This window comes from Stegostoma tigrinum, chromosome 22 (assembly GCF_030684315.1).
Source record: "Stegostoma tigrinum isolate sSteTig4 chromosome 22, sSteTig4.hap1, whole genome shotgun sequence".
Lineage (NCBI taxonomy): Eukaryota > Metazoa > Chordata > Chondrichthyes > Orectolobiformes > Stegostomatidae > Stegostoma > Stegostoma tigrinum.
Window position 1 is genome coordinate 49,448,558 of NC_081375.1, and position 23,031 is coordinate 49,471,588.

Genomic DNA, 23,031 nt, shown 5'->3' on the forward strand with positions numbered 1-23,031 from the left:
TCACTCTTAACGACCATACATCTGCCACTATATATTATCTCTAACTAAAACAACAGGAACCATTGGATGCTTTCTTCAGATGGGTGAGGCAAAAAAAGGCCTTCATTAAAAATATTGATTTCCTTTTTGGAATTAATCATTGATCCACTATTCTATTACAGAAAGCAATGAATAAACATCTGAGATAATGGGAACTGCAGATGCTGGAGAATCCAAGATAACAAAGTGTGAAGCTGGATGAACACAGCAGGCCAAGCAGCATCTCAGGAGCACAAAAGGTGATGTTTCGGGCCTAGACTGTTCATCAGAGAGGGTCTAGGCCTGAAACGTCAGCTTTTGTGCTCCTGAGATGCTGCTTGGCCTGCTGTGTTCATCCAGCTTCACACTTTGTTATAATAAACATCTGATTTGGTATTGGTGATGGAGAATGCCATCATCTCTGGAGAAACTTGGGAAAGATTGCCTGAAAGAGATGGCCCTTCCTACAACAGTATCAAACTATCCCATGCCTAATAAAATGAATAGAAGGTTGAATTCAAGAAATCATCTTTTATTTTCCAAAAAAAAATGTAATGCAGATTTTGAAAAGGCCACGGTCAACATCAGCTAGGCTTTGGGACTCTACATGTTAGTTTCCAAGCCATCTCCCATCACTTTATAACAAAGTGTCAAGCTGGATGAACATAGCAGGCCAAGCAGCATCTCAGGAGCACAAAAGCTGACGTTTCGGGCCTAGACCTTTCATCCCATCACTTTATTTCTGTTTGGCATAACAACTTTGGACATGGAAGGCAGCAAAGTATAATGACACATGGCAGTTGGAGACACCTTTCTCAATGTACAGAATATGCCTGTTCAGGAAATTTACTGATTCATTTGAAACTTATGAGGAAGAACCTTTGCTTTTGGTTGCGGTAATGATTAACAGAATCTTTCAATCTATCTAACACACAAGTTCCAGTTATTATCAATCCTTGGAAATGTTATGGCACTATCCAGGGTCTCCCATGACCAACGTATCTTACTTCACAACAAAGTGGACATGAACGAGAGTGAACCACCTTCTATAACTGCTTGAGCACCCACTAGCTTTGCAGAGTGATTCTCCGCAACTATCCTGTAGACATCATGGGTGGTTTGGAATTTTTTTTAACTAAAGGCTATTGAAAATAGCCCAAGTCACACCAAACCTAACTGATGTGAGTCTTTATAGTTCGACCAATGTCCTGAGGAGCAAACTAATTGATAAATAAATAAGTAAAGACAGCAGGTGAAGAAATGCACATCAGAAACAGCAAAACCCTGCAACAGGATGTAACCCAAACAACTAGTACAGTATTAAAATCACATCTTGGTTATGCTAACTTTCAAGATTGAGATGACCTCTCAGAGTCATGGTTACAGTGGAGTGCCATTTTTTGATGCCAGGCAACCAAAAATTTCAGTTAACCACACAGATTGAGTAAATATTGCAATTTATTTTATTTATAAATATTACTTTTTCTCTTCTTCTAAATATATTAATGGTGGGATCTTTGCTTTGTGCCTTTTCAGAGAGAAGGAAAAATGCCCAGGCCAACTGAATTGAAATCTGATAAAATGGATGTCATTAACAATGTTTAGAAAAATAATAATTCTGGGGATGGGGACATCACTGGCAACGCTGGCATTTATTGCCCCTCCCTTGTTGCGTCAAACTGAGTTACAAAGTGAATCCTGGAATTCTCCAGCACTACCGCTCGGCATTTTAACTCCCAATTTCAAAAGGGGAAACACCTTTCACATTAAAACAAAAGTGACGCTCCACTGTGCAGAACTATCTGGGTGAATGGTCAGTTGGTCACCTGCTTGAGTGCAAGGCAGCGCAGCATTGCAAGGGCTGCAGTAACCCTTGTTACTGTATGGATAGTGAAGAGGGTGATTGGCGGGATTTTGACCTCCAGTGCCAGTCAGAATGCAGAATTCTTCATTAATGTCAGGAAAGGATGAAAAAAAATGTTTTTGTCTTTTTTTGGCAACAAAAAAAACAATTCAACAATTCAGTTCAGTGGTCCTCCTCGGTCTTATCCAAGGAAAAACTTGAAAGAGTCAGCAAATCCTTCACTGGAGAGGGAGAGGTGCGAGTGCCTTCAGGAGGCAGTGGGTCTACAAGGTCTATGGACTCCTTGTGAGGGGCTGAGTCACAGGATGGGGCACGCCTTCTCAAACACATGTCACTGGATGATGCTTGCCCATGAGTGCCTTGTGTCGTCGTGTGGTGGTCCTCTGGCGGCTCTATAGAAATGCACGGGGGGCTCATTTTCTGCTTCGGCCGTACTGTTTTCTGACTGTCCAGTTCTGTCACTGCCTGGCCAATGGCCCAACAAGACGCCGCGGAGAACTGGTGCTGTGGAGCTGTGCCAACAGACGAGCAGATCTCAATTGAATGTCTCCGAGGGTCATCCAACCACGATGTGGGCTTGGCCAAGAACCCTTGAGTATCCACGCTGTAGAATTTTTTGATGTCTTTCATGGTGAGGTTTCCTGTGCTGCTGCACATTTTCATGGGCAGTGTAGGGCACATGGGAGGTTTGGAAGCTCTCTTGCTGCCACTGTTGATTTGAGAGACTTCCTGGTCCGCTGAGTTAGGGAGTTCCCTGAAAGGGTTCCGAATATGACGTGGTGACGTTGTCACAAAGTTAGTGATGTTGCATTGGTTACGGCGGTGCTGTTGAATGTGGACACTATGTTTGGTTGGTGCGTTTGGTGAGGCAGACAGTAGGACCACAGACGGTTGCACAACAGACACATGCGGCACAGACACATTCAAGAGTGAAGGCTCATTAGTCTGTACCTGCAAATTTTCCTTGGACTCCATACACAGTGGATCCAGAGAGTCATTTGTTACAGCAACCTAAAAAGGGTGTTAAAATTGTGGGGAGTGGGAGGAACAGAATAGGCCACAGAAAGGTTAGTGTGCTGACAATTCTTAAATCTACGTGGTGCTTTGGTAAATAATTTTAAAGTATGCTGGTTTGTGCAAAATCAAAAAGGGGCAAAAGATTCCGTGCTTAAAACAGCCACACCTAAGCTCACATGTGCTTGTCAGTTCTGGTTAATCACTAACTAAGACAGTGATGATTAAATACAGGCAGGATACAATTCTACATTTGTGACAAAACTGGTTTGAGTTGAGGAATTTTACAATCTTTAATGTCAGAAAAGTCTAGTGCCTTTAATTTGGAATTAATGCTGTGGTAATATATTTCTCCTCAGATCTAGACCCCAGTGAACTTTTACATCAACTTCCCCATCATGTAGATAATCCCTTCATGTTGAGGTCCTACTTCTGTTTTCTATGTTTCTGTGTTATGCCGTGGCAGGATGGTCAGATTTGGCTGTCATTTCTTTCTGTGACACTCGGGGTAATTTTTGCCTTTGCATTAACGGCTGGTGACTTTGGGGCAGTGCCTTTGATGAAGTTGTGAATGGGTGGGTTCTGCAACTGCCCACACCTGTTCAGTGGCCGAGCAGAGCAGATCTTACACCCATCTCCTTTCACCAAGGGCACAAAACTGCACAGAGCTTTATGTGGCAAACAAATTGTTCCTGTAAACATTTCCAATTGAGTGGAGGTGCTTGGTGCAGTTAGAGAGTCTAAGCCATTAAACTAACAGTTTCTACAGAATTATTTCTGGCACTCTGTGCTACTGTAACACTGGGCTGTGCTGAATTCATGACATTCCTAAGATTTTCCAACCTACGCAACTGTAGGCTGTGTGCCTGGAATAAAGGGTGTCAGTTCCTGGTGTTGGTTTGAGACGGGTTTGGTATGGAATGGAGGGGCCACCATGGTCTGTTCTGTCGTTTACTCTAAAGCTCTGTTTGTCCTTCTCCGCTATGAAATTGAATTGGTTGCTTGACCTTATTTGCCACACACTGTCAGTAACATGGACATAGATATGGTAAGGTAAAACCATCCCAACTGTTTATTCCACTACAGTAGTGTCTCTAACAGTCCCCATCTCAGACTCTTTCTTACAGTGTTCATCATGTATTCACATCAGACTGATTCGCACTAACCTCTTACTACGCAGGTTATCACCTCCCGAATACATGCCCAGCCTTTCTGCAGCTCAACGTATGAATCTTTGCCATCCTGTGTGACTGATAGTGGGGCCCTTTCCCTCCTCATTTCTATGAGTTGATGCAGCCTTTGACAGTCAGCCACACTGTCCTACTCCAATACTTCTCCATTGTGCAGCTTCAATTCTCACCCTTCAACCCCAGCATTGCCAGCATCAGAGTCTCTTGTCACCCTTACATTATTTCCCGTGTAATCCCTGAAGAAAGTGTCTTTGATTCCCTCCGTTCCCTCACCTATAGACTGGCCCTTGGTGGAACAGACTCAAGAGGGTCAGTGGCTTTGTCCTGTTCCTATACTTGAGTTCCTGTGATGCCCTTGACAATACAGCTTCTCTTGACCTCTCTGCTCTCCTTATTCTGTTAGGCTGCTTGTCTAATGCCCAGTCTTGGGTGAGCCACATTTAGTCCAGTTAAACATCGGGAAGATTAAAGCCATCATCTTCGCTTTCCACAAACTGCCATGCCATCGGTGCCTAATCTCTGGTCACTGTCTCAACTTAAAGTAGACCTTGTTCCTTCTTCAATGCCAGCTGAGCATCTAAAGCCTCCATCCCCAAACTAAGAGCAATTTTTCCCTCCAGAATATCACACATCTCTTTCACAGATTACTGCTTGCGATTCTCAACCAGGCCCCGGCACATAATATTCCATTGATGTCTTGGCTACCTCTGACCCTGCACTGCCTTATAAACTTCAGCTCATTTAAAAAAAAATGCTGCTGCAAACATTGTGCCCCACAATAAGTCTCATTCATCTCACAATCATCAACCTTGCTGAGATGACAAGGTGTGGAGCTGGATGAACATAGCAAGCCAAGCAGCATCAGAGGAGCAGGAAAGCTGACGTTTTGGGTCTGGCCCCATCTTCAGACCCTTTTGTGAAGAAGGGTCCAGACCCAAAACCTCAGCTTTCCTGGTCCTCTGATGCTGCTTGGCTTGCTGTGTTCATCCAGCTCCACACCTTGTCTTCTCAGATTCTCTAGCATTGGCAGTTCCTACTGTCTCTGAATCAACCTTGCTGACTTGGGTTGGCTTCCGATCTATCGATGCCTCCATGTTAACATTCCGAAAGGGCTGGGGATTGCGAAGCTAAGAAGCTTCCTCATCTATTCCGTATCATTCAGTTCCAAAATGGACAGAAAAGAGATAAGAACCATATAATCACAGAATCCCTGCAGTGTGGAAGCAGCCATTTGGCCCATTGAGTCCACACGGACCCACTAAACAACATCCCAGCCAGGCCCATCCCCATACCATATCCCTGTAACCCTGCATTTCCCATGGTTAATCCACCTATCCTACACATCCCTAGGTACCATGAACAATTTTATGTGGCCATTCCACCTAATCTAAGGGCCTATAACTCTCAGTGTCCTCTGCTCTGTACTGACCAGCAATTTGCTGGCTATGACCAAGAGGTACAGACACCTCCAGGGTCACCTAGAAGACTGTAATGTCTGCACCTAAATTTGAGGGTCAAGAAGGAGGATGGAAACTGGAGAAAGTAAGTCATTTTCCTTTACAGATACTGGCCATCATCTTCAGTGTGGCGGTCATTCTGGTTGCTGTTTGTGTGTGTTATTGCTGCTGCTACAGGTGTCCCAGGCTGGATTTATGCCCTGTTGTTTCCAAGTCCAACATCATTTTTGCTTTCTTTATCCTTTAATGGGATGGTGGCACACCAGCAAGGCTAGCATTTGTTGCCCGTCTCTAATTGTCATTGAACTGAATGCCTTGCTGGGCTATTTCTGGGGGCAGTTAAGAGTCAAGCACATTGCCGTGGGTCTTGAACTTAAAATGTACCAGCTGCCAATTGAGCATCCCCAGAGCATATTGTAGCCTCTGGTTGTAGTCCAGTGGCATTATCAGTGCTCAGCATACAATCCCCCTGAGGTACCATGTGTAAGCTTGTTCCAGCATCTATCTGCCATAAATGATGATGAAAGAGATCTACAGGTGAGTCCAAGATGATTTTGGGTGTGAGCCAGTATAGGGAATACGGCCTTGAATGGTCTGACTCAATTTTTACTGTAACCAATCAACAAAGGTATGAGGGTATCAAAATGGCAGGCAAATTGCCTTTCAATCTTTATCAAATTTTTATTAGCCTTTCCTGAAGACATTCTTTCCTTACGGAGATTCCAAAATGCTTAACCCAAGACACCATTCTGCATGTGAGTGACCAAGCAGTGAGTTTTGAGAGGCTAAGCCTGAGTGAGGAGAGATAAGAACTCAGGAGTAATGCAATTGTTGCCCTCACAGTGTCTACACACACACACACCTTTCAGCACGGGTCAGTGGGTTGTGGTCAGCCTGGCTGAAAATTCATTCTCCTTTCTGTAGTGGTGTTAGTGGGATCGAGTATATCATCCTAACTGAGACCATCTAAGTAACTGGAGTCGGGACTTAACTCCAGATATTCTTGTTCTTAACTTTTCACCAAATGATCACTGCATTAATATATTTAGTTAGCAGGCAATCTCAACCCCATAATCTTAATGATGTCAGAACAAACTAGTCATTTGCCTGAGGGTAGTTTCAAAGTGATGTCAATGAGGGGTACGTTTCTGTCTTGACAATCTCAACACGCCAGCGATATTCATTTCTCAAGCACATAGCTGTGGGTCTTGAATTTAAAAATCTACCAGCTGCCATTTGAAGATTCTCTTTGACAGGAATTCCTTTGATTTGAATCAAATTGCCCAGTAATCTGTAACTTGAATTCAACAAAAACCTGAAGGTAAATGTGAGTTCATCATGGTGACCATGTAATCGACAGTAGCAACTCCAGTTCATGCTGTCAATTGTATGTTCACCACTCATTCGTCTATTTTATTGCCAGGTTTTGGTGGAATTTAAGCTTCACTATCAGCTGTGGTGGGGTCTGAACCCATGTCGCCATTAGCCTGGGATTCTGGATCGCTGATCTAGTGATATTACCACTGCCCTGTCAAGTGGCACATATGGAGCTTATGGCATTGAGGGTCAAACCTGTATATGGGCACAGAACAGAGAGAGAAGATATCTCTTGAAACGAAATCAATAGGAACCAGAAGAAATGTATAATACAGGCGTCTGAATCAATATTGTTCATTCTACACTGTCACACAAAGTAATAATTATTCTCATTCTTTTGAGACTTCTAATGACAAGAGGTTCCACTACTCTCCAGTAGCTTTGGCTGCACTCCCTTTAGTCAACCGTTAGGTCATGTGTGTCAAAAGATAGTTTAAACCCACACTTTAACTCTAAATATTTTAAAAATATATGTTCAAAAATTGACATTGTTTCACATGAAAATCTGGGACTAACAGTCTGCAAAGCAGTAGAGGTGAAGTGGCACGCCTGTTAAATGTCATTTGTACTGAAGGAAACGGGAGGCCAGTGTTAGTATTCGTGCCGGAAGCCCATCTTCAACACAAAAAGGAAACAGGCTCCACACATCAGCAGATTCACTGTGAACACTTTTTAGTCTAGAAGGTGCGTACGATGGTAGGAGAGTAACCATCCTGGGAGCGGGGGAGGGAATAGGTGATGAAGGTATTAGCAACAAGAGTTTCTATGATATGCAGGGCTTCTGCCATGAGATCGAGGATGAAAAAAGCTGAGCTACATGTTGTCAAAACAAAGAGAAGGGGTGGAGCGGGGGGAGGGGGGGAGATCAATTAGAAACGAATCAGCAAGGATAATGCAAATAATGTTATGCAAGTTCTACAAGTATACCACGAATGCACTGCGTTTCTACAATAATAAGTCATCTTCTACAGAACACCATTACTAAAGTTTTTCAGATCATAAATTAAATGTTACATGGGAAATGGCTGCACATTGCAGGTAAGTCAATATATGATGAACAAGTGAATGCTGACTATTTTGCAATTACTCAGGCAGCGACTATGGAGAGAGATACCAAATTAAAGTTTCAGACTGTTGGCCTTTTATCAGCACTGACGCATTTATTTTAATTAATGGATGGGAATGTTACTGCCATGCCCGATTTTATTGCCCATCAACTGAGTGACTTGCTCAGCCATTTAAGACTCGGCTACATTTCTGTGGCAGTTCTGAGGAAGGCTTACCGGACCAGAAACGTTAGCTCTGATTTTTTTTCTTCACAGATACTGCCAGACCTGCTGAGCTTTCCCAGCACTTTTTGTTTTCGTTCCTACATTTCTGTGGGTCTCCAGTCGCGCATAGATCAGACCAGAGAAGGCCAGCACAGTTTTCAGTGACAATCACTGATAGCTTCATGGTCACGGTTATTGAGATAAACCTTTCAATTCCAGATTTTATCGGGTGGGTTTAAATTGAACCTGGGTGTTGTCAGCCTGGGCTGCTGAAATACTAGCCCAGTGACATTACCTCATTGACAACACCTCTACTGGAAGGCACAGCTTCTGGCAATTTCTACTTCAAAATTGCAGCATCCACTGTATTTTACTTAAGGAAAATGTTAACACCAGTTCTGAACAGCTGCTACTCTGTGAGGTTCATAAAACAGCTTCTATAAGGACTTTCATCCGACAGTGTGCTGTATTCTTTCTCCCTAATTGCCCTGGAGATGTTGGTAATCTGCCTTTTTGAACCACTGCAGCCCTTGTGTGAAGGGACACTCGCAGCTTGGAAGGAGTTCTCTGATTCTGACACTGTGACAGTGAAGGAATGGTGATATATTTCTGAGTCAGGATGGTGAGTGGCGTGGAGGGTAACTTGTGGGTGTACCTCTCATACAACTGCTCGTCCCTTCTATGGGAGAGACCGACTTTAGAAGGCACTATGGAACGATGCTTGGCGAGTTGCTGTGATGAATCTTGTAAATGGTGCACCAAAAAAACCGAGAGTCGGTGGGTGGAGGGAGTGAACATTTAATTTAGTGGATGATCGGGTGGTAATCAAGTGGGGCCGCTTTGTCCTGGAAGCTGTGCAGATTCTTCGATGTTGTTGGAGCTGCAATGCAAGGGGAGGATATTCCACCATGACTGATGCCTAGTAGACAGTGGACAGGGTTTGGGTAAAGTTAAATTAGAATTGCAGCCTTCTTAGTTAATATTGTGATTAACCCCAGATTCTATTAGATTAATTCAAATGCTGAAATTGACATTCTTGTCAATATCCTTTCTGAAGTGTTTTGACAAGTTAGTTACTGAGAGGCTAATTTTCTTGGCAGTGGATCTAGAATTGGGGATAAAGGGTGAATTTTGTTGAAGAGACAGGGAGCTCGCCTGATGACCTCAGTTAAGAGAACTGCATTGCATCCTTTGGGAAGGGCAGTCAAATCACAGGCTAATAAAGATAGAGGTGAGCCTTTCCCTGGGATCCTGATCATAGGGATAGATTTCCTGCCTCCTGACAGCTGCTGGCCAATAAGAGGTGGCAGCTTTTCTGCTCAGCAGTGATACTGGGAAGGAGACGGTCGCTGTTGGAATGCCAAACGCCAGACACCTAAGATTGATGGACGACCCAGGTAAGCAAGGGAAGGAGGGGTTCTCAGGGTGGTGATCGTAGAGGGCAGTGGGGCGGGGGTGTAAGGATCAGCAGTTAGGATGGAGGCTGAGTTTCAGCAAGCAGCTCCCTTCACGATGCTGGGTCCCTCAATCTGGCATTGAGTGCCTTTGAAGGAGAATTGATTCCTCAGTCTCCCTCCCTCACTGGGAGACAGAAAGAAGCCTGTGTCTCACATCACCACGGACTTGCTAATGGCTGGGTTAATATCCGTGGTGGTGGTAAGGACCAGTGGTCATTAATTAACAAAGTGTGGAGCTGGATGAACACAGCAGGCCAAGCAGCCTCTCAGGAGCTCAAAAGCTGACGTTTCAGGCCTAGACCCTTCATCAGAGAGGGTCTAGGCCCGAAACATCAGCTTTTGTGCTCCTGAGATGATGCTTGGCCTGCTGTGTTCATCCAGCTTCACAGTTTGTTATCTTGGATTCTCCAGCATCTGCAGTTCCCATCATCAGTGATCATTAATTGTCTGCTTAACAGGCTCCATTGGTGGCAGGGTGGGAAGTCTGGCCATAGACCTTCCTCTCTCAGAATTAATCAGGGTGGGTGTGGGAATGTGGGGTAGGTTCCAACTAACTGCTTCCTGGTGGATTTAATGTTTACCCCCCCAACCCAAATCTACCACCAGAGAGGGCAGAGGGTAGAGTAGGCGATGAAAGGTAGGCAATGGCCTCGTGGTACTATCACTAGACTATTAATTCAGGCACTCCGGTAATGTACTGTGGATCTAGCTTTAAATCTGGATATGGCAGATGGTGGAATTTGAATTCTATAATAATCTGGAATTAAAGGTCAAATGATGACCATTAATTCATTGTCAATTGTCAGGGAAAAACCTATCTGGTTTACTAATGTCCTTTTGCGAAGGAAACTGCCATCCTTACCTGGTCTGGCTTACATGTCATTCCAGACCCACAGCAATGTGGTTGACTCTTAACTGCCCTCCGGGCAAGTAGGCATGGGCAATAAATGCTGGCATGGCCAGTGACATCTACATCCCATGAATGAGTTTTAAAAAGAATGAAAAATATTCTACCCATGACTCAGGGTAATGGGATATCCATTGAGCACTGAGATGAGGAGAAATGTCTTCACTCAGAGTATTGTGAATCTTTGAAAGTGTCTGCTTTGGTGAGCTATGGACGCTCAGAATGTTCAAGACCAAGACTGGGAGGTGTTTATACTCTAAGAAGTCAAGCTTTCAGAGGTGTATTTTGTCCTTTTTTTCTGAAGAGTGGTTTTAACGCAGAGGTTACAAGCTATCTATTTGAATCTAATAAAGTAAACTGCCTGTGAGATATTGAGTTTTTTTTTAAAAGTTGAAACAATAGAAGCAGCCCGAATGAGTGGGGTCAAGCTTCTTCAAAATTAAGATTCTTAGTTTGAAACTTTCAGTAGCAATTGCTGTTGGGATCTTGAAACTGGATGTGGGAGCTATTTTTCCTCTCAGTTACACATAAAAGGTGGGGGCTGTCTTCCTGCTGCTAGATTGCATGTGAGACTATTTATTTTAATGAATTTGCCTTTTGCCAAAGGTGTGTTTATGAATTGTTACTATATTCCAACAGTTACTGTTTAGTAGTTAGATAATCTATTATTCTGTTAAGTTTTTCAACAGAGTCTTAACTCTATTCTCAACTTCTTTCTTTTATTGTACTTTAACTGAGGTGTATGAATAAAGTATGTTTTGCTTCAAAACCAATTGACCAATTGAATTGCATCTGGAATGCCACAGCTGGCACTTGCCTTTAGAGTAAGAAAAAGTTAGGGTCTAGGCTATCTTCTTAATATATTTTGAGAGGATTTCGTCTGGTCTATAACAGTGGGTAGGAAGAGTTGAAGTCCACAATCAACGATGATCGTATTAAACGTGAAATAGGCTGGAGGGGCATACAGTCCACTTGTGCTCCTGGATCTCTGTCTAACAGAGCACACAAGACAGGCTGAATAAAAAGTAGGAAGACACAGGTTGGGATAGGCACATATTATTAGCAAAGGGAACAGGTTTGTGTAGGACAGAGCGTAGAAAGATCAGGCATAGATTACCGAGAGCGGCATAGACTTTCTAGAAAGTGATATACTTGGGATTGATTTACAGCACCTGCTAGAGGATGAGTAAGTACTGCAAACCTAGATTCAAATGTCAATTTCTTTCCTGGTTTAGTTTCATGTTTCAAAATGAAAGCATTAAAAAAATACATGTAAGTGCTGGGTTAAAGGCATAGCCACATTTCTTGCTATGTCTGAACAAGGGAAAAAGGAAATACTGCCGACAGGTAAGAACGAGAAGGCAGTTTTGGTTTGAGATGGGTAGAGGGACCTTGTACCCACAGATGCTGACACCTACCTGCCTACGCAGCATTCTGTGAGCACTCACAGATCTCCGAGGGGGAGGTATCTTCGGGATAGTTTCAGAATCAAAACTGCTCTGACGGCTGACAGGAAGGAACAACCCGATGGGAACCTGGAGGCGGCCAGTGGCCCCTGTGGGCTGAGACTGAACTGAGGTGGTGGAACCTGGGGAAAGATAAGCAGTGATGGTTATTTGTCAAGTTTTGAACCATTGGATCAAATTTACCTGTGCAAGATAAAAACATTTTTACTAATTAATAAACAAATGAACTTGAATTTATGTCACGTTTTTCACATCTTCAGAATATCTGAAAGTGCAGCACATTATACATCATTGTTATTTTGTAGATAAATGTGGCAGCAAATTGGGACATGCCCATACCTGACAAATTACAAGTTTATCTGTTCTTGATGATGTGGTTCAGAGGTAAATATTGGTGAATCTGTCAGGAGAGATTCCATAATCATTGTGCCATGTACCTGTATATTTAATAGTTTAGCAGGGCATCGAAGAAATAGCGCCTACAACAGGACAGCTATCCCTTAGTACTGTACTCAAGTGTTGCACCAGTCTATAAGCTCAAGTGGGGCTTAACCTACATGCTGCATACACAGATGTGGATAGAATTAATGAGTGAAAATTAATCAGGGAACTCAGAGAAGTATAAATGTCAGTGGGCAATCAAGCAGGCTGTTTTGCCTTGGATGGTGCCAAAATTCTTGAGTATTGTTGGAGCTGCCCCCATCCAGGTGAGTGGGAATATTCCATTACACTCCTGACCTATGCCTTGTAGAGGGTGTACAGTCTTTGGTGGGGCGGTGGTGGGTGTTGGTGGTGTTGGGGAGGAGGAGGTCAGGAGGTGAGTTATGTGCTGCAGGATTCCTAGTCTTTGCCCTGCTCTTGTAGCTGTTGTATTATTGTGGCCATCCCAGTTCATCAATAGTAATAGTTAACATCAATAGTAAACCCAGAATGTTAATAGTGGGCGACTCAGCAATGGTAATGCCATTGAATATCAAGGGGTGATTGTTAGATTCTCTTGTTGGAGAAGGTCATTGCTGAGCACTTGTGTCATGTGAATGTGACTTCGACTTGTCAGCCCAAGCCTAGATATTTTCCAGATCTTGTTGCATTTGAACATGGACTGCTTCAGTGTCTGAGAAGCTATGAATGGCACTGAACATTGTGTAATCATTGATGACTATCCCCCCCTTCTAACCTTATGATGGAGGGAAGATCATTGATAAAGCAGCTGAAGATGATTGGGCCTGGTTCACTACCCTGACGATCTCCTGCAGAGATGTCCTGCAGCTGAGATGACTCATTTCAAACATGACAACCATCTTCCTATTTGCCAGGTATGACTTCAACAATTCCTTGACTCCCATTGATTCCAGATTTGCCTGGGCTCCCTTACACTCAGCTAAATGCAGCCTTGATGTTAAGGGGTGTCGCTCTCGCCTCACCTTTGGAACTCAGTTCTCTTGTCCATGTTTGAATTAAGGCTGTAATGAGATCAGGAGCCAAGTGGCCCTGGCAGAACCCAAACTGGGCATCATTGAGTGGGTTATTGCTGAGTAAGTGCTGCTTGACAGCTCTGTTAACAATCCTTCCATCACTTTTTACTGATGATAGAGAAGCGACAAAAATGGCTTAGTTGGATTTGTTCTGCTTTTTGTTTACCTAACAAACCAGGGCAATCTTCTACACTGCTGGGTAGATGCCAGCATGGCAACTGTACTGGAACAGCTTGGCATAGCTGGTGGAACACAAATCTTTAGAATTTTGTCAGGACCCACAACATTTGTAGTGTCCTGGGCCTCCAGGGGAGTAAAGGCTCAAGAAGAGGCCAAGATAGATCATCCGCTCAGCACTTTGAATCGTAGAATCCCTACAATGTGGAAGCAAGCCATTTGCCCTATTGAGTCTGCACTGACTGTCCAAAGAACATCCGACCCGCCCCCACCCTTTAGCTGTAGCCCTGCATTTCCCACAGCTATTTCACCTAGCCGGCACATTTCTGACAACTGTGGGGCAATTTAGCACGGCCAATCCATCAACCTGTACATCTTTGGACAGTGGGAGTAAACCAGAGCACCTGGCAGGAACATAGAACATAGAACATAGAAAAGTGCAGCACAGTACAGGCCCTTCAGCCCACTATGTTGTGCCGTGGAATAATCCTAATCCAAAAATAAAATAACCTAACCTACAGTCCCCTCAATTCACTGCTGTCCATGTGCATGTCCAGCAGTTGCTTAAATGTCACTAATGACTCTGCTTCCACGACTACCACTGGTAAACTATTCCATGCGCTCACAACTCTCTGGGTGAAGAACCTCCCTCTGACGTCTCCTCTCTACCTTCCTCCTAACACCTTAAAACTATGACCCCTCGTGGCAGTCAATCCTGCCCTGGGGAAAAGTCTCTGGCTATCGACTCTATCCATGCCTCTCATTACCTTGTACACCTCGATCAGGTCACCTCTCGTCCTCCTTCTCTCCAGAGAGAAAAGTCCGAGCTCAGTCAACCTCTCCTTGTAAGACAAGCCCTCCAAGTCCAGGCAGCATCCTGGTAAACCCACACAGATCTGGGGAAAATGTGCAAACTCCACACAGACAGTCAGCCAAGGCTTGAATGGAACCTGGTTCTCTGGCGCTGTGAGGCAGCATTGCTCACCAGTGAGCCACCATGCCATCCACTGCTGGCAGAAGAGTTTTCAAATGCAGCCTTATCTTTTGCAATGATTTTCTTATTGTTGAGGATTTTGAGGGTTGGATTGATGTAGAAAATGTGATTGATTTTCAACTTGAATTCCCTTTGCCAGAACTGTTGGGCATAGTGAGTTGTTGCATTGAGTAGATCAAATGAGTGGCTGATATCTAACCACATCACTTCCATACAGTACTGATGGATGAGACATACCTGATTGTAGCCGGTGACTACTCTCTGATCTCTGTAGGCCCTGCAAGGGAGCAGGGTCAACAGGCTGAAACATGTAGCTGTCATTGGGCAGTGAGTGTGTTCGACCTACAAAAGGCTTCCTCACAGTCAGAAGGTTCTTCTCTGGGATCTCCTCCTTCGCTTGCTGTTCTTGGATCTGCTCAGCCTGCAGGACAGAAAAGGTGCCATGAGGCTCATGGGGCACAGAACAGGATGAGAACTGAACGAAGCTGAGCTGCTGATAATATGAAACACACTCATGCAGAAGGTCATTGACACACAGAAACATCCTTCAGTAACAGCAACAGAAAGGCAACAAAACAAAAAGAGAAAGTTCAAAACGTCTGAGCAGGACATGTTACATCACTTTGCTATTAGGCAATGGTTTACAATTTCATTATGCTGCAACACAAAACAGACAGTCATGTGTCACAGATCGTTAGGACACAATACTGGGCACTCTGTGAGTACACGAACCATGACAATGCCAATTCCATCAGTCAGCTGCTTCATGCAAACATATCATCCTCTCTGCATATGTGCAGTATTCTTTGTTACCAAATACAGTGTCTTCAAGTGAATGACTACAAGTGATTAATCATTTCCACCAGCAATTTCTTGAAGTTACTGACAGGACCTATCACGCAAATTGGGAAAGGTATGCTTGACAGCAAAGGGCAAAAAAGTAAAAATATGCTGTAAATGAAAATCTGGGGAAAATTAAACTTTAAAAATCAAAACAGTGGGCTTAAAAACTTGCCTTGCCCATCATTAAACAACAGCTGGCAGATAATGATTTCTGTTGGAATCACTGGTGGCCTTTTGCCTGAATGGCCAAGACAATTCCTACCCCAACTGGTCCTCTTCTCCTTGTTTATGTCACTTCAAGATAAAACTGGAGCTGCATGAGTCCGAATTAAGGACCGGAGTGCAGGTTAGAATGCACTCAAATGCTTTTGATGAAGAAATTAATATTTTCAATGCAACATCTCTACTATCCACAGATTGGCCATTGTCTATAAAGGCTTGGTGCAAAAGAAAAAGTTGGGGTTAAATGTGCTAGGCTCTCAGAATCCAGCAGCATTGTGGAGAAACTGTTAACCAAACACTTGACTCAATTCTGGCTTTGCATAGGAAGACCAGTCAGCGAGGAACTGGCAGACTGGTTATCACCAGGGGCTTAAACAGTAGCTTCCTTCCATTGGTGTTAGTTCACCCAATGTGGTAGATTGTGCCTCCCATTCTATATATGAAATGGTGCTAACCTCAATTTATTTTGGTCCCCAAACCAACTCCAGAGTAAGTTGCATGCTATTTCTTTCCATGAAGACACTCATTCTATAATGGCTACCCCATGCATCTTCATCTTAACCATTTGATTATCCAGTTCACTTTTGTTATCAGGCCGGGTTTCAGCTGGGTAGCCTTATTTTGGAATATATTTGGCAAATGTTTGTCCAAAATGAACAATTTTGCACTTGTCAATTCTCTCCAGTCTTCAAGGTGTGACACCATGCAGGGGCTTGTTTCATTGGTGCTGGTTGCTGTCAGGTATCTGACTCAACCAGACATTCATATATGAACCATGAAGAAGGCAGAGCTCTCTGACCACAGTTTAACATCACAACTGAGCCTAAGCATGACCTTACCCACTGTTGACAACAGGTGAGATCTTCCACTCTAGCATTATGGTTTAATGGTGAACTGATTCTTGAAGTCATAGTTTTGATGATGGGTGAAAATGTCTAAGAGCGGGGCAGTAGAGATGACAATGCTTCATTAAATTCTGCCACCTCTTCGTAAAAATTGCCCTGTCCTTCAGCCCAGGCTGAGAAGCTTTAACCTTTAAAATTATTAAAATGTACAGCAAAAATATAGAGGAACTAGAAGAATGCACTTAATAGTCATTCTCTGATTTTGGACAAAGCATTGCATGAAAGATAATACTTGCAACCATTTACTGTTATTTTTGTTCACATGTACCTACCATTTTACATCTGTACCATGAGGCTAATAAGAAGAATTGCACCTGTACACATTTATCTGCTTAACACCACCCATTAATTCCAAATAAATTGTCTACCAGAACCAATGTCAACACTTAATCACATGCTCTTGCATGAGGCATGATGGGAATAGTACTCATTGTCATAGGCAATGGCTACAAGATAGCACAACAGCATTTCTGTGCTACTGTACCATGAAGACACAGTCAATGATGGGATGACATCAACAGAAGCACAGGCAGACCTAACGGAAGACAGATACAAGATCCAGAAATGTTGGCTTGAGATAAAGGTACTGTTGCGCGACAGTTGAAAGCATTAGTCTACACATCAGCCTGGAAATGTCGAATGCTTGGGCAACGGAGAGGAGCAGATGGTTTTATATAAAAAATCAGGGCTAGAAATACTCTTCCTTTGTGCATTTCCCACCAAAGTCAATGCAAAATAACCCAATAGTAGAATTCGATGGCTATAAACATAAAGTGTAACATTTTGTGTTTAGTTTGAAATGCCCAGAGTCTTGTTAGGTGTCGATAGTTTTACAACATGCTTTCTGGTTTTGTCATGTGGAGGATGTTCATCAATGACTGATGCAATGCTGTCTCTGAATGGAAAGCCTAGCCTAGGACTTATCATTCAGATTTGCCAAAATTGAAGAGTTTAGAGTTTGTCATTGACTTTCTAAACTCTGTTTCTCGGTGGTAATCATCGCCTTATAATCTCAGAATATTCAGCTCATTCTTTTTAAAGTAATTTATATTTCTTACAACAAATGTTGGAAGTAGCCTTCATTGCTGGCTCCACAACATCAGTCAGGTTATCTGTAGTAGAATCGGAAACAGAGGCTAGCTAGTCCCAGTCAAGGGGCACAAGGTGCATCCTATACTTGACCTCAGAGAGGTTTCTTTCCCTCGATGGCTGTCCAAAGGATCTTTCAATGACCTTCATCATTGAAGAGTGGCTGACACATGCTATCATAGCTCAAAGATGAGTGAAATGGTGGGAGGACAGCATCAACCAGAATCTGACAAGGAGACACCACCTTCAAGAAGGAAGGAGAGGGGAGATCAGTTTAACAACATTCTCTGATCTTGAGTCTGTTGTGGGCAGAGAATTGTCAGAGGTGCAGGCGATCAGTGCAGTCCAAATGGGGGAAGTGATCATTGATCAGTGTTTCCATGACAACATGTTGGTTGTCATCGCTGGACTGTTGTGCCTCATATCAAGTGATGTCATATCACATGACTCACGCTATGTTATCAGGTCATCGGTGCAGAATGGAGAAAAGTGTTTTTTAGTTGAATCAAGTTTGCTGTGTCTCATCGACTTGCTTTCAGGTTTATCCTACTTTATCTGTTCTTAGGTGAACACAGTTTCTTCCCTTTTCTCCTAAACACTTCATTGGGCTAATAACTACAATCCAGTCAAATGGCTAATAACTATGTTGAAAGGAGTCCTCTGTGAATTAAAACTGTGAACACATCTACAATATGCTATTGGAGGAAATCTTTTCCACTGGTGTTAAACTGTTTCTTAAAACATTCTTCTGTTCATAGCCGTGCCCTTGAATATCTCTCAACAGCTACTTGATCAATTCCTTTTATTGGTTCATGACCAACACTAGACTCCTATTAGCTTATTTTTCCAATAAGGATCAGTTTATGCTCAATTGCATCTCTCACCAGCTTAATGAACTAACAACTAAAACAATCCTTTACATAGAATTGTTTCAGTGTAGGAGGCCATTCAACCCATTGTGTCTGCGCTAGCTCTCTGAATGAGCATTTCACTGAATGCCATTCTTTTGCTTTCTTCCTGTAATAGTGCACACTTCCCTTTCAAATCACTGTGTAATCCTCTCCAATTGAACTTGCCTTCATCTCACCTTAACCACTCGCCTTGCCATAAAGTTTCTCCTCATGTTGCCTTTTCATGTTTTTACCGGGCCCTTGCTCAGCTCTGAATCTTAATGATTTGAAGACCTCTTTCCGATCTCCTCTCAGCCTTCTCTGTTGCAAGGAAAATAATCCTTCCTCAAACATGATGCCCAGAGCTGGATGCCGTACTTTAGCTGAAGAATAACCTCTTTGCTCTTATCTTTGAACCCCTATAAATAAAGCCATGGATGCATGAATTTATTATTAGCCACTCTTTCAACCTGCCCTGTGACCTCCGATAATTTATTCCTTATTCTCCTCTCCTGATTCCTCTCTATTTTTGTCTTACCTGGAGTTGGCTCCCTCCTTTTGAATGTGGTGACTCATGCAGGGAGTTCCAGGGGAGTTGGGATCTTAGTTCCTCATGTGTAAACCTTCACAAGAAGTGATGGTCTGATTTCCAACTATTGGCCCACCACTGGATAGTCCAATATAGTACTCAGCAAGTCTGAGATTTCCCAGGAAGAACCAGGATTCAAAGTATCATACCAGACTCAAAACTTTAATTCTCTTTCGCTCCACATATGCTGCCAGATCTGTTGGGTTTCTCCAGCATTCTCTGAATTGTTTCAACGTTAAAAGGAACTGATTTTTGCACTGCCACTTGGCTCTGGGGTTCTAAGCCTAATTATTATGCCCACAATGCTGAGTCAGAACTGCAAATTAGTAGGGAGCAGTTTGGGATGCATCCCTCCAGGATTGCTCTTGAGTCTATAGGAGTTAAAGATTAATTTTCTAAACACTGTGGCCAGGAAACTGGTAGACAAATCGTAGGGACATTAATCGAAAACTTGTTCATTTTCTTTGAAATATTTTGTTCATTGGTTATAAGAAAAAGGCTGCTTGACTGTGCAATTTTGTTGGAGGTTTGGAATGAAACTGCTAGAATATGTGTAATCGGAGCTGGTGACCCTAGTGGGATGCAATTATTCAATAATGTTGGACTATGGATGTCTGTCTAATTTCAGCAACAGAATACACAGACATGCACAGTGCAAGTACTGGGCTAACTGTGACAGCTCAGGCAGGTTTACTTTATACTGTGTTTTGTACATGTCAGTGTACTCATAAACGGCAGAGATAAATGATCAATAACATCAACACACAGTCAGTACTCAAGCTAGCTCCAAACAAGGGTAAATATATTAATAATCTAATATAACTCTTAACCAAAAGCTAACCAATCTATTTTAAGGGCATAACTGGGTGTGATGCCTATATAGCAACATAGTGAGTGTCTGGAAGGCATTTAAATGTTGAGTCAATTGAGAGTCTACCATCTCATCAGTAACAGACCTCCATAAAGGTGTAGAGGAGGAGGTCTTGAGATGCCATGGGTAGCATCTCTGTCACTGAGGCAGTAACTCCGGTCCAAGATCCACACCAGGACTTGATGATTGGCAAGGAAGGTATGCTCATAACGCAGGCTAACATGTTGAGTATCCACCTTTGTACCCTTCCAACACATGTCCTTGACAGAAGGTAAGAACCTTTCCTGGTCAGCCCTGTGTTGGAATCTCTGCTGTCACGGTCTGTAGCCCCACAATACAATATGCACATAAAGTTGCTCATTGCCACAGCAGCTCAGTTGGTGGAATGGCCACTCTGACTCCAGTTGGTGTTTCTAGCTGCTTTGTCTTAGGGACCTGTTTCCTTGTCCAATCCATGGTAGATGTTGTGACTCTGTGGGTTGTATCTGGCTTTTGGCAGAGAATATAAAGGGAAATAAGGGGTGGCACGGTGGCTCAGTGGTTAGCACTGCAGCCTCACAGCACCAGGGACCCAGGTTCGATTCCAGTCTCGGGTGACTGTCTGTGCGGAGTTTGCACGTTCTCCCCATGTCTGTGTGGATTTCCTCCCACAGTCCAAAGATGTGCAGGCTAGGTGGATTGGCCCTGCTAAATTGCCCGTAGTGTTCAGGGGAGTGTGGGTTCATGTGTTTTTGGGAGATGGATCTGGTGGGATGCTTCAAGGGGCAGTGTGGGCTTGTTAGGCCAAAGGGCCTGTTTCCACACTGTAGGGAATCTAATCTAATCATAATATGCATGAGTCCCCTTCTACTCCAATTGAGTTTATATGAACAGAAGTATAAATCAATGCTTCCTAAACTTTTTCCCACTGTGACCCTATTTCATGGCCTGTTAGAATGGGAACAAGGCTGTTGTAATTTCATTCCATTTCAATGACAGCCATTCCTACCTTGAGTCTTGTGGCACCAAAATTGTAACTCCTCATCCCTCCCCAACCCCTAAACACACACATCTTTAGGAAGCCCCGACATAAACTGTATTTATAGTGCTTTGAATTCCTTTCTTGCAGACAAGGACCATACAATTTGAAATTTACAAACAGGGTTAGAATTTCAGCTAACAAGGTGTAGAACTGGATGAACACAGCAGGCCAAGCAGCATCAGAGGGAGCAGCAAAGTCCAGACCTGAAACGTCAGCTTTCCTGCTCCTCTGATGCTACTTGGCCTGCGGTGTTCATCCAGCTCTACACCTTGTTATCTCAGATGCTCCAACATCGGCAGTTCCTACTATCTTAGAATTTGAGCTGATGATTTTCAGGTCAGTTGTTATTAAGCCTTTCAGAGAAGGACCCAGCTTTTAACTGTGTGTTTTGTCTCCTCTTGTTTCTGGAGTTGACTTCAAACGGCATGAGAATGATGTGCTAGTTGCTTCAAACCATAGAACAACAAGGTACTGAGGTGGAGGTCAATCAGAGGTTTGGTGCATGCATATTCTTTTGCTTGTATTATAAACGGATAAGAAAAAGTAAACCGGATGAGTATTTCGAGCCCTGTTGTAAGTGGAGTACAGGTGTGAAGTATGTACATTGCTTTCCAGCGTATTTAGTAAAAATACGTTAGCATCATCGGGTAAAGAGTCATCCGTCAGTGCTAACGACCACGATTTCTCAGACTGAATATCAGACGTCAGAGAAACAGCCTCCATCTCAGCTAGAGGGATCTAAAACAGGGGAGAGACGACCAGTTGTGAGAAACTAGGACAACAGTTCATAGATGGACTTTACACCTCACAGTCTGCACACTCACTTACCAGAACTCTCTCAGAACGGTAGCAGGTTTTTAAGTACAGGTTCATTACAGCATCTGGACACATTTTTATCCCGATCCCAGTTAATTTTCCACACATTCTTTTGCAGAGGGTTATCCCACTGGTGAGATATTATTAAGAGGTTTGCTGGCCAATGTGTTGATTGAGACTACCTCTTTTATTTGACTACAAGTTTTGGAAATTATTTCCTGGATTCAATTTAGTTCACAGAGAGGATATATTTTTGTTCCCCCTGTTGTTTTAAAAGTGTGCAGAAGAGTCCATGGGCTGCTTGAAAATAGAGGTGAGACTCCGAAAGAGCAGACAACACTGCCTGAAAGTGTGAAACTATTAAAAAACAAATACACATTGAGCCATCTGCCTGTTCATATCCCACATAACGTAAGAAAAAGGGGTAGGCCATTCAGCCCCTTGGGCTTGCCTATACAATCATTTAGACTGCAGCTGTTCTGAACTTCTTCCACCTTCCTTTGAAAACTATCCCTAACCATTTACTTCAGTTGTGGAGATCTCCAGTTGGGAAAATTCAGGACCTGCTTACGGTTTTCAGAAGAAATGAGCTGACCCGGTGATATAGGGAACAACGCATTTGCAATCAATATGACAAATGCGATACAGATCATATTGCACAGTGTTTTGGAAAACCTTATTTAAATGCCTGTTTGGCAAAAGGTAAAAGTGAACAGAGATAAAATGATTCCTTTGTGTTCATCTCAGCTGGAGACAATAGTATGCAGCGTTCATTCAGAAAATTTACCTGTTTTCATTTATCTGTGCAGGAGAGGTGGTGGGATTACAGCTATGTTGCTGACTAGTAATTCTGGGGGCCATGGTTAATGCTTAATGATTACTGATGGAATTTAGTTTGGATGATTTTAAATCTGAATTTGGCTAGTTATCAGTAATAGCATCCATAGAATGATTGTCAATTAAACACTTTTAAGGAGAAAAGAATCTGATGTATTCATGCCTTTTGGAGGAGGGAATCTGTTGTCCTTACCCAATCTGGCCGACATGTGACTCCAGACCATAATGGCTCTCTGAAATAGCCTAGTTAGCCACCCAGTTCAATTCAAAATGGGTAACAT

General features: G+C 43.1%; 1 protein-coding gene across 1 annotated transcript in view; it reads right to left on the reverse strand.

Moving 5' to 3' along the window:
- Positions 1-1,458: 1,458 nt before the first annotated feature.
- Positions 1,459-23,031, reverse strand: part of cacna1g (calcium channel, voltage-dependent, T type, alpha 1G subunit) — a 465,891-nt gene continuing 444,318 nt past the window's right edge. Inside the window, exons 34-37 of the mRNA XM_048554900.2 lie at positions 21,701-21,835; positions 14,905-15,088; positions 11,974-12,143; positions 1,459-2,893 (exon numbers count right to left, since the gene is read on the reverse strand). Of these exons, the coding sequence (XP_048410857.1) occupies positions 2,045-2,893; positions 11,974-12,143; positions 14,905-15,088; positions 21,701-21,835 (1,338 nt within the window). The 3' untranslated portion in view covers positions 1,459-2,044. The remainder of the gene's footprint in view (positions 2,894-11,973; positions 12,144-14,904; positions 15,089-21,700; positions 21,836-23,031) is intronic.